Source organism: Tenrec ecaudatus, chromosome 15 (genome assembly GCF_050624435.1).
Source record: "Tenrec ecaudatus isolate mTenEca1 chromosome 15, mTenEca1.hap1, whole genome shotgun sequence".
In the NCBI taxonomy this organism is placed as follows: domain Eukaryota; kingdom Metazoa; phylum Chordata; class Mammalia; order Afrosoricida; family Tenrecidae; genus Tenrec; species Tenrec ecaudatus.
Genome location: NC_134544.1, coordinates 40,234,706 through 40,245,737, shown reverse-complemented (window position 1 = coordinate 40,245,737; position 11,032 = coordinate 40,234,706). Strand labels below are relative to the sequence as shown.

General features: G+C 45.4%; 1 protein-coding gene across 3 annotated transcripts; it reads left to right on the top strand.

Annotated features, from left to right (window-relative positions):
• Window positions 1–3,946: 3,946 nt before the first annotated feature.
• RMP24 (ribonuclease MRP subunit p24) lies at window positions 3,947–10,081 on the top strand. Of its 3 annotated transcripts, XM_075532858.1 has the most exons (5): window positions 3,954–4,104; window positions 4,200–4,222; window positions 5,983–6,179; window positions 7,857–8,056; window positions 9,363–10,081. In XM_075532858.1, exons 1-5 carry the CDS (start codon window positions 4,028–4,030, stop codon window positions 9,517–9,519), a joined length of 654 nt encoding a protein of 217 aa, XP_075388973.1. In that variant the 5' UTR covers window positions 3,954–4,027; the 3' UTR covers window positions 9,520–10,081. The 3 variants fall into 3 exon arrangements, with proteins under 3 accessions (XP_075388975.1, XP_075388973.1, XP_075388974.1); XM_075532860.1 differs by lacking the exon at window positions 7,857–8,056 and having other exon boundaries at window positions 3,947–4,104; XM_075532859.1 differs by lacking the exons at window positions 3,954–4,104; window positions 4,200–4,222 and adding an exon at window positions 4,581–5,713.
• Window positions 10,082–11,032: the final 951 nt, after the last annotated feature.

Genomic DNA, 11,032 nt, shown 5'->3' with positions numbered 1-11,032 from the left:
GCCCTGCTTGGTGATTCTCGTGGGGAGAGCCGAAAGCGAGAGCAGGAGAGCCCCACTTTATTGCTCACCAAGGGTTATAACTACTTAGGGGGGCGTGATTACAGGTAACCACATGTCACAGGAAGGGGAAGTAAAAGAGGCATACACATCATAGGAAGGGGATGTATGATAGGCATAAGTGTGACAGGAAGGGGATGAGCTATGGATGTACACATAGGAAGGGGAGGGACTAGAGGTATACATGTGACAAGATGAGCGGAATCATGATGGCAGCCTAAGCTTGGTCACCCTGGGGTGGGCTTGACCTCTCTGGGGTCTCCTACAAGGAAACAGACAACTACTATCCTTATCAGAAGGGAGTGGGCCCTACTTGTTGTGGAATGAACAGTGGTGACTGCTTGCTCTAGATGGCTGATAGCCCTTAGGGAGAATGACCCTGATCTACTTCTGTTGACTTCCAAGTGTATAGTCATTCGCCATGAGTGTAGGGAGTTTGGCATATATTTGGGGGAGACAACGGGAGAAATCTTTCTGTTTCCCACACTAATCAATGGAAGAGATAGTGGAAAGTTACAGGGAGAAAGACACGATATTCACACTACTATCCCCACAATAACCTAATAGACTCTTGGGTCTCAGAAAAAGGGTACAGAATGAAGTCTGGAGGGCTGGGATGCACATACCTGGAAAAAGGAGGTACACTACAGAGGACCAGCCAATAGCAGAAGACCTACCAGAAAGTCAGCCAATGGTAGGAGGTCTTCCATTAGGGATTATAAAGTTCTACTCTACATTCTAACGGGGCTTTTAAGACTAGCCTAAGGGCCCTTTGTACTTTCCCCCCAACGTGTCCCCGTCAATAAACTCACTCTTTCTGTCTAAATCTTTTCTCTGAGTCTGGTCTGAATTTTGTCCTTTACCTGAAATCTTTCTTGCAAGCTGGACAAAAACAAGGAGTGGAGAGGCTTGAAACTTTGAGTCTCCTTCTGGGAACAGCATCATCAGCCACCAGCGAGCTGCAGATCAAAACCACTCTAAAACTCAAACCCAAGAAGACAGTTCTGCCCTGTCCTGTCAGGTTGCTAAGAGATCAGTAAGGTGAACAATGGCAACTACACAATCTGACTGGGAAGAAGTGCAGCCAGAAAGCTCCTTAGAGTCAAGGAAAGGGAGAGTATGTTATCAGCAAGGATGAGTCTATGGGGGACACCATGCTTGATAAGGCCATTAAAAAGGGGAAGATCCTTAAGGATGGTTGACACAGTGGCTGCAACAATGGGATCAAACATAGCAACAATTCGGACCAGGCAGTGACACTGTAGCAATACTTTTTGACTTACCCTCATGTATTTTCAACAACAAAATAAATAAAAGTAAACAAACTTACACCATAAGCTAAATTAGCACATTGCTTCATCAAGAAAGTATCACTACCAAAAAAGAGGAAAGGAAAAACACCTCTCCCATGAACGAGCGTCCTTAGTCACAAAGCAAAAATTGTTAATTATGTGAAAGCTAATTTGTTCAATTTCAGACTCTTCTCTAGCAACTGATGATAACCATTGCTATTGCATGCTAAAGGGAGACGGCCAAAAGGGGAAAAGTTCTGTGGAGAATGTTTGTGCTACAGGACAAGCTCCTGATGTTTCTGCAAAGCATGACTTACTTTGTTCCCATTCTAAGGATTTTAAACAGGGTTGATTAAAAATGAAAATGTTTACAAGAATAACAATGAGTAATAAAACAAACAGATGGTTTAAAAAAAAAAAGAAAAACAAGGATTGAGGATCCTGAATATATACAGAACTTTTCAACTCCACAACAAAAAGCCTAGTAATCTGTATTATTTGTAAAGTGCTGATTTTTGGTTTCCAGTGATGAAAGAGAGATCACGTCGATTAGAGGAGGGATGCACAGCCCGTGAATATATTTGCTGCCACCTGTATGACGTTGGAGGGGCAAACTTTGCGTCACGGGTATACTTATAACACTGACAACCACAAAGAAGGGTAGCTGCCGAGGGTGCTTGTTCTCTTCCACCTTGCAGTCAGTCTGCTGCTTAGTTTGGGGTTTTTTACAAGCTTGTTGTTGTTGTTGTTGTGTGCTTCAGACCCACGGGCACCTTATGCACAACAGAATGAAATTCTGCCCACTCCCGCTCCCTCCTCACAATTGTTCTGGAGTCGATCTCCCTAAGGGCCTTCCTCTAGTTTACCCAGCATGACGCCCTTCTCCAGGGAACAAGTGTCCCCTGACAATATTTGAAAGTTTGCCAAAAATAATAATTTATAAATTGTCAAGGGGCCTTGAGGGGGCGTGAGGGAAGGAGGGTAAAAATGAGGAGCTGACACCAAGGGCTCCAGTAGAAAGCAAAGGTTTTAAGAATGATGATGGCAACAAATGTACAAATGTGCTTGACACATGGATGGATGGATGGATGGATTGCCATATGAGCTGTATGAGGCCCCAATAAAATGATTTAAAACAAACAAACAAAACCAAATGCTAAAATAAAAAGTTTACAAACAGCCATCCCTGGTATAACAATAGGTCTCTATTCACCTGGAACAATAGACGGTAAGGAGAGTCAGGAACACAAGAAGGAAATGCAATTGCCTCCTCACCTGGCTACCATTACGGAATATTTTGATACATGATTCTATAGAAGAATCCTGGGGGAGGAGGGAGATACAGAACAGAATTTCAAATTTTCATAGAGACCAGTCTTTCTGAACTCTTTAAACAAGTAATTACTCAAGTATAATCTTTGGACCTTAAACCCCAAACACCCTCTGAAGCCTTTTCCAATCAAACAATGGTTCGGTGTGACTACTAAAGAATGTGTTACATGCGGTTGGTTATATGAAACTGAGGATTGATGAACCTACAGGGACAGCAAGTAGAATAAGGGGCTGGGGGTAGAGGGTACAGTGTCGGAGGTGGGGCAAAAGGGAGACGACGTCAAGGAGTCAAAGAATGATTGGACACTGGTAGCAATTGTACAATTCTACTTGACGTGATTGAAATATGGAATGATATATGTATTAAATGCCACTAATTTTTTAAAAAAGAATGGGTGTCTTGAGCATTGTGTTCTTTTCAAATCCACCCCCCCCCCTTTTTTTTAAAGGAGAATAAGGCCCGTTGAACTGTAGGGGGCGGGGGTTCTAGAAAGCAGGGGTGGATTGGAGACTTCCAGAAGGCTCAGAGCAGAGACACGACAGCTCCAGAGCTCCGCCGCACGGCGCGCCCGAGACTCCCTGGGCTCCGCACCCAGCGGGAACAGGGGCCCTGAGGAGAGGACAAGGCGGACAGACGAGAGGACGGAACGGCGCGGCCAGAACTCTCCGCTCCTCACTTTGTCTCTCCTACCAGGTGGAGACCTCTCAGCCCAGGAGATGGTGCGGGTCCGAGGGCGACGGGGCGGGTCCGAGGGCGACGGGGCGGGTCCGAGGGCGTCGGGGCGGGTCCGAGGGCGAAGGGGCGTGTCCGAGGGCGAAGGGGCGGGTCCGAGGGCGAAGGGGCGTGTCCGAGGGCGATGGGCGTGTCCGAGGGCGAAGGGGCGGGTCCGAGGGCGAAGGGGCGTGTCCGAGGGCGAAGGGGCGGGTCCGAGGGCGAAGGGGCGGGTCCGAGGGCGAAGGGGCGGGTCCGAGGGCGACGGGGCGGGTCCGAGGGCGACGGGCGTGTCCGAGGGCGAAGGGGCGGGTCCGAGGGCGAAGGGGCGGGTCCGAGGGCGAAGGGGCGGGTCCGAGGGCGAAGGGGCGGGTCCGAGGGCGACGGGCGTGTCCGAGGGCGAAGGGGCGTGTCCGAGGGCGAAGGGGCGGGTCCGAGGGCGACGGGGCGGGTCCGAGGGCGAAGGGGCGGGTCCGAGCGCCGCCTCCTGGTTGGACCTGCCCGCGCGGGAAGCCGGCCCTTATTTTCACCGGAACCTCTCCGCCGGCGGCGGCTGTTTCCAACGAGAGCTTGGACCTTAAATTAAAGGCCCACTGAGAAACGTGCTTCCGGCGTGTCTTTCTCGCCGACCACGATGAGAGAGAAGCACTACCTGGAGGCCGCGGCGCGGAAACTACAAGCTAGCTGCCCGGGCCAAGCCCGCTACCTTCTGTAAGAGACGGGGGAGGGGGAAGGGGAAGCGGGAGGCCAGCGGGAAGAGGCGACGCTTTGCCGGCTCACGTCTCTCTCTCTCTCTCTCTCTCCAGCTGGGCCTACAGTTCGTCACACGGTAGGGAGAACCACCCCCCTGTTCGCGGCCCGCCTCCTCCAGTCTGGACAGCGATCGGAGTGATCCCAAAGAGAAATGCCATTGATACGATGCATTCATAAACCCATTCAGCGGCTTCTCAGCGATCCCCATCGCTTCTAAAATGCACCCCACATTTCCACTTGACACTACCTCTGTTGCCCGCTTTACAGGACTGCAAAGCCCTATATCAGAGATGTCCCTTAGCCCGCGCTAGTTCACAAGACCTTCCTGGTCTGCTTGAGGCCCTGTGCAGCTGCCCTGACTTCTGCCTGGGAATCTTATCACATTCTCTGCTTGGATTCCTTCTGATGTCGGTGCGAATGTGGAATCACACCTATTTAAAATCAAAGCTTCATCACCTTCCCCCGTTATGGTCTTTTCTTCCTAACTGATACCATTTAATATTACTTGTGTCCCTGAACTTTTGTAGTTAGTACGTTGCTTTATTTCCAGCATCGACAACATAACTTGGAGCCCCGATGGCACAGTGGTTATGCATTTGGCTGCGATCCTCAAGGCTGGCAGTTTGAAACTACTGGCCATTCTGCCAGAGAAAGATGGGTCTTTCCACTCCGGATGAAACCTCGGCAGTTTTATCCTGTCCTGTAGCGTTGCTGAGTTAGCATCAACTAGATGGCAGTTATTTGAGAACATAATGTTGGGTCCTCTGGGTTGAATCCTATCACACCCCTATGATAGCGAATTGCCCATTTGATTATCTTGACCAAAATCTGTGCATAGCTGCTGGCTGGAATAGCCACCCAATAAATGTGACTGGATTTCACACTCAGTAGAGTGACGTTGGAAGCCTGGGTATAGCCCCTCAGCGTTTGGCAGTGCTGTATCTAGCACTTAGCATAGTGCTGGTGCGAAAGCGCTAGACTGTTAAGGCAAGGTCTGAAGTTCAAGCTCACCTGCTGCTTGAAAGGAGAAATGTGAGGCTGTCTGCTCCTTTGAAGACTTACAGCCTTAAATTTTATACAGGCTCCATATCAATTGGAATTGACTAGATGAAGCTCATGGGTTAGTAGATGTTCAGAATTCACCTTGCTCTACAGCCACATCACCTTCAGACCCTCACCTGTCCCTGCATAGCCATGCTCTCTCTCCAGGGTATTTCTACCAGAAAGCCCTTTACCAATGTACCGTATTCATCTGGACCACTTCCCCTTCTAAGTGTTCTTGGCTAGTCCATGCATCGTTTTAAGTGTCCAAGGCATTTTTCCTTTACTCGATTTGAGTTAGCCCTTGCCACATTCATCTTCATGTGGTTGGGGTTTTCCCTAGATTGTGAGCTTTCAATGACAGGAACTCTTTAACATTCATGTGTGTCTCCACAGGCTGCTGTGGTGAATGGTGAGCGAGTGCTTTCTGGTGGCATGAAAGGCCTAGGGGAAATCTGTTGTCATGGCCTATATGCAGGCAGACCCCAGCCCACAAACCACAAGATTGTGCTCGTCCTTCAAAACAGTACAGTCTAATTTGTTCTGTTAATTCTGTGATGAATGTGTGGCTACACTGACAAGGGGGCTCTTGTTGGAAGGAGTGGAGGCAATGACAGTAGTCAAATCGTCACCAGTTCGTTTTGTGAATTTTATTGTGTTTGCTTAAGGAGAATGTTTCTCTGCTCATATTAACTGTTAATGTACACTTGTATTTCTCACACTTAAGTGTTGGTAAAGTTTGAGGTAACAATGTACTGATTTGTTGAATCTTGACTTTCATTTGTACAATTTCAGATGATAACACTTTTGAAGAAACCTGTCCATACTGTTTCCAGTTGCTGGTGTTGGATAACTCCCGAGTGCGCCTCAAGCCAAAGCCCAAACTGACACCCAAAATACAGAAACTTCTGAATCGAGAAGCAAAAAGTTACACTCTCAGTTTTAAAGAAGCAAAAATTTTGAAAAAGTACAAAGATGCCAAAAGTGTATTGGTAAGATTTTGGTTCCAGCACTGTGTATAAACTAGAGTATTAGTTAAGATTTCCCCTGAGGTAACTCAGAGACTTGCAGTAGTCTGAATTCCTACCCTATAATCTTTCTTTGTACTGATAACTCTTCATAATAAAGTTTCTTTTTCTTTTACATGAATACCTAAAACAAAACACCCTGAGCTCACAAAAATCTCACATCTCATGTTGAACACTTTCTTTACACAATCATTATCAAATTTGATAACATTATTTTCATAAATGTCTTAAGCTGACCAGTATGGCTTCACCTGAATTACTTTTTCACTTAGCGGCCCTTCCTTCCAAACAGTATCTTGGGTATGTATATACCAGTGTCATTGTTCATTCTTTTCCCCACCTTTGTCTGAGTGTATTTAAGTTTCTCCAACAAACATGACTGCTTCTGTGTTCTTTCACTAAGATCTGAGAGTTGCCATATGCCCAATAACTAAGGATTAAAAATAGAAAGTGGAATAAAACCAAAATCAAATTGCCTAGAGTCTTATTGTATGGCAGCCATGCTCAGATATGTTTTAAGTCCTGCCTAACATCTGCCAGCTGTCCATCAAATATATGTAAGTGCCTACTTAACTGCTGAGCGCTACACTGGCCATTAGACAGGATGGCAACTTAGGTTGGCCCCAGACTACCCTTACTTATAGCCTGGACTGAAAACCAGGATTACACAAGTCAGTGTATTTTAATTATTGTCATTAAAATGGACTTTAAAGGAGAAAAAATATTGAAGTGAGTAGAAGTTGGGTTTTTTTTTTTAAATCCATGGAGAACAGTATTTAAAAAAAAAAAAGAAAAATGATTCCCACAAATCTAGAGAATCTTTAAACTTTCAGTTATGAATCTTGTCGTGAAGTTCTGGCAATTGTTGGGCAATGCTGCTGCTGTGTTGTCTGTCTTTTACTGACACTTGGTAGGATCTGCCAAGCACGCTTTGCCTAGCTCTCTCCTGGCCGTGGTACAAGCAGAAGCCATTGAAAGAGCCTAAACTGCACTTGATACCTAGACTCTCTGATAGCCTAATGGTTTCTTTCATCCACGTGGCTGCCTCCTTCAAATACGGGAAGCTTCTTTACGTCTGACCTCCAGTAGGCACTTTTGTGCGTGGCGGGGAAGAGCACAAGGGATGTCCTACAGTGGTACATCTGATGGGTCACTGTAGGGAGCAAAGCTGAGCTCCACATTGTCCCCACCCTCATAAGGCAAACACCCGTTAATGTTTTTAAATCAGAGATCAACTAAAAAGGTGGTGGTGTTTGTTTTGTTGACTTATTTGCATCTACATCCAGCTTCTTTCCCCAAAGTATAAGGCAAGTTAGACCTCTGCTATACACAGATTTCCATTTGTGTTTAACCGTTAATTTTTTTCTAGCCATTAATTTTTGTTGAAGATTGTTACACCTTAAAAAATGTGTCTTATCTAATTCCTGTTAGATTCCAGGCCCCCCAAATGCTTGGTGTGTGTGTGTGTGTGTGTGTGTGTGTGTGTGTGTGTACACACACTAGATGGAAGCAAATATATATTTCACCTTTCTAGTGCGTGGGGTGGTCCTGTGTTCTGTAAGAATTCTATGAGCTTGTGTTTCAGTGTTTCATTGGATTAAGTTAGAAATTATAAGCTTGATATTTCTTCTTTTATGGTAGTTGGTTACTTGTAAGACATGCAACAGAACAGTTAAACATCAAGGTAAAAGTAGAAGCTTTCTCTCCTCCCTGAAGAGCAGTCTTGGCACTGCTACGGCTAACCCCGCTCTGAGGACGCCGAAGGGGAAGGCTCTGAGTTCTGCGAGCTGCAATCACGAGCGGTCCAGATCCAAGGACAAAAGCCCTGCCTGGATATTCAGGTACCTGAATTCTTTAATTGTGTTTGCATTTGAATGCTTGAGTGTTTCTTCTGTTTAATGTAAACTCTTTAAATATATCATGTAGTTCAGGGATTGGTCCTCCCAGTACAGAACACCCCATCCCTCCTTTTTAAAAAAAATCATTTAATCGGGGGCTCATACAGCTCTTATCACAACCCATACATCCATCCATTGTGTCAAGCACGTTTGTTGCCATCATCATTCTCAAAACATTTTTTCTACTTGAGCCCTTGGTATCAGCTCATTTTTCCCCTCCATCCCCCACTCTTCCTCCCTGATGAACCCTGGATAGTTTATAAATTATTATTTTTTTCATGTCTTACACTGACCTATGTCTTCCTTCACCAACTTTTCTGTTGTCCATTCCCCTGAGAGGGGGTTATAGGTAGGTCATTGTGATTGGTTCCCCTTTCTCCCCCCACCTTCCTCTTCCCCTCTGGTATGGCTACTCTCCATATTAGTCCTGAGCCCCTCCCGCCCCCCGCTTCCTTTTCATCCATACGCTTTTCTCTAATGTCCTAAACTCCAATTTCAACTTTTAATGCATATGACTTGCAGGTACATTCATTACTTCAAATATTGGGACTTATTCCCAACTGCCTGGTGAATATAATCACTTCAATCCCTTGTACCGCCCCCCCCAAATTTTACTCATCTTGTCCTCATTCAGATCGGCCTGCCCTTCCCTAAAAATCCTTATTTGGAAGAGGGATCAGACAGACAAATCCCAAATACAGGGCCAGGAGAGATGAAATGGAAATACAAATACACACCAGACGGGATCACTTATTCAGCAGGTGTTTATTGGGTACTTCTTTCTGAACTCTACAAGTTACAACTCGCAGTTAGTACAAAGCCTCTTTCCTTACTGGAGCTTACCTTCTACTGCGGAAGATAAAAAGGGACGGTACCTACATGTGTATGCAGGTTGAGATCCTTCACTTCTGAGAAGTGGTCCTGAACTGTGAAGAAAACACAATATTTTAAAAACCTTTGCTTAGGATTGCATGAATCTAGACATCAGATATAAAGAGAATTCAGACCTGATGACACTTCTCCAGCCTCCAGCCTGTCCTCTCAGGGTGCTAGAACCACCCAATACATGTACATGTTGCCGGAGGAGCCCGAGGATGGAATGATTGCTGAGGGAAACGCAGGACAGCCATTCCACCTCTGTGGCAGGGACGGCAATCCTTCTGGTAGCAGTGACCATGGCTGAGCAGGAACAACTCGGTTTCCCTTGTCACCTGTCAGTATAACTAAGAGTGGTTTTATATCTTTGCAGAACACCTACGTCTGCACAGTCAACACCCACTTTCTCTTCCTCAAGAAGTACGAGCAAAACAAAGAAACACTTTTCTCAACTAAAAATGTTGCTCAGTCAGCAAGAATCCCAAAAGAGCCCAAAGATGGACTTCAGAAATTTCTTGTCTTCTCTGTAAAGGATTTATTTGAAAATAAGAAATGTCTAATGTAATTTCTGAAATTAAAATTAATCAGGAAAAACAAGAACTTTTTGCTTACCCCCCCCCCCAAAAAAAAACGAGTATGATGGCATCCATCAATAATTATGGGGAAATACCTTACTGGACCGGCTACCTGAATCCTGCCTACTGCTGAAGGTGGTTGTATCACAAATCACAGGAAGGAGTCAAGAGATATGTGGACCTTAAAACGATTTCGTGATTATGCCGTTTTCTTTCTCAGGGCTAATTCAGAAAGAGAACCAAGCATCTGTGTCTTTGTGTGCCCACAATCACCTGAATAGCTTAATCTGTAAAATCTCAATGTTGTTGCTATTTTGAGAACAAAATAACTTGTTCTGGTGAAGACCTATTTCCAGGTCTGAAAATTACATCAGTGCCAGAAGAGTTACAGCTTCGTTATCTTAAATCTTTTCTGGAATAGATACACCTTTCAAAAACAAGATGAGGTAGGGATATAGTCAATGCACCTTTTTAGAAGCTCTTCAAATAAATGATTTAGATACACTTTGGATTATAATCTGTTTCCAAACCTGTATGCTTCTTCAAAGATTTTAACTGACTTTTTTTTTTTAATTTGGGTGTGGCAAATGGAAAGGTCAAGGTTAACTAGTTGGTTTTATGTTTGTGCCAGTGAAGTGGTGCCAGCACCTCAAGGGATGGTGAGGGTCCCCTGCTCAATCTGAGACTGAGCTACAGGCTGCCGGGGCTGGCCTTAACATAGCCACAGCAGCTTATTCAAGACCAGTGTCATGGACAGACGCTTTCTTTACCTTTTTGGCTAAATTCGCATACACACACGTTTCCCTCAAATACTGCTCTTCAGCTGGCTTACCTCCCTGTCTGATCACTAGCGGTCCGAACGATCCCAGCCCCCTCATATTCTCTTCAGTGTTGGGCCTTTGCACATGCTTTTCGCTTAGGCCTCAGTCTTACAGCTTGCAGTCTTCCCACTCTCACCCCGCCCAGAATGGTTACTCATTGTTTCCTGTTTCTCATTGACTCTCCAACTGCACGTGTCCCTCAGCACCTTGTTCGTGGTCCAGCACACAGCACAGGTTCTGCAAATAATTCCTAAACTATATTTGAGTTCCTTAGCCCACCTGTTCCACTGAGGTTTAACAATATGGCCCGCATTAGCCAGTGTCTGGAAAACAGAAAAGGCACAAGAACAGTATAAACTTTTAGATAGGAAGCTGCTCCTAGTCCCAGTAGTTGCCAAGGAGATACCATGATTCTTGACTGGTTCCACTCTGGCAGAGGATCTTTGGACATCTCTAAGTAAAAGTGTGAAACTCGGAAGGGAGCAGGAGTAAGTCGCCATCACTGTGGATTAGGCACTGATGTCTTAGATAATGACACATTACACATAAGCAATGAGATAGTCCCGGCCTCATCAAAAATGGGAAGTGCGTGCTTCAACAATCATCGTACAGAAGTGCAGACAATTCACAAAATGGGAGAAAATATT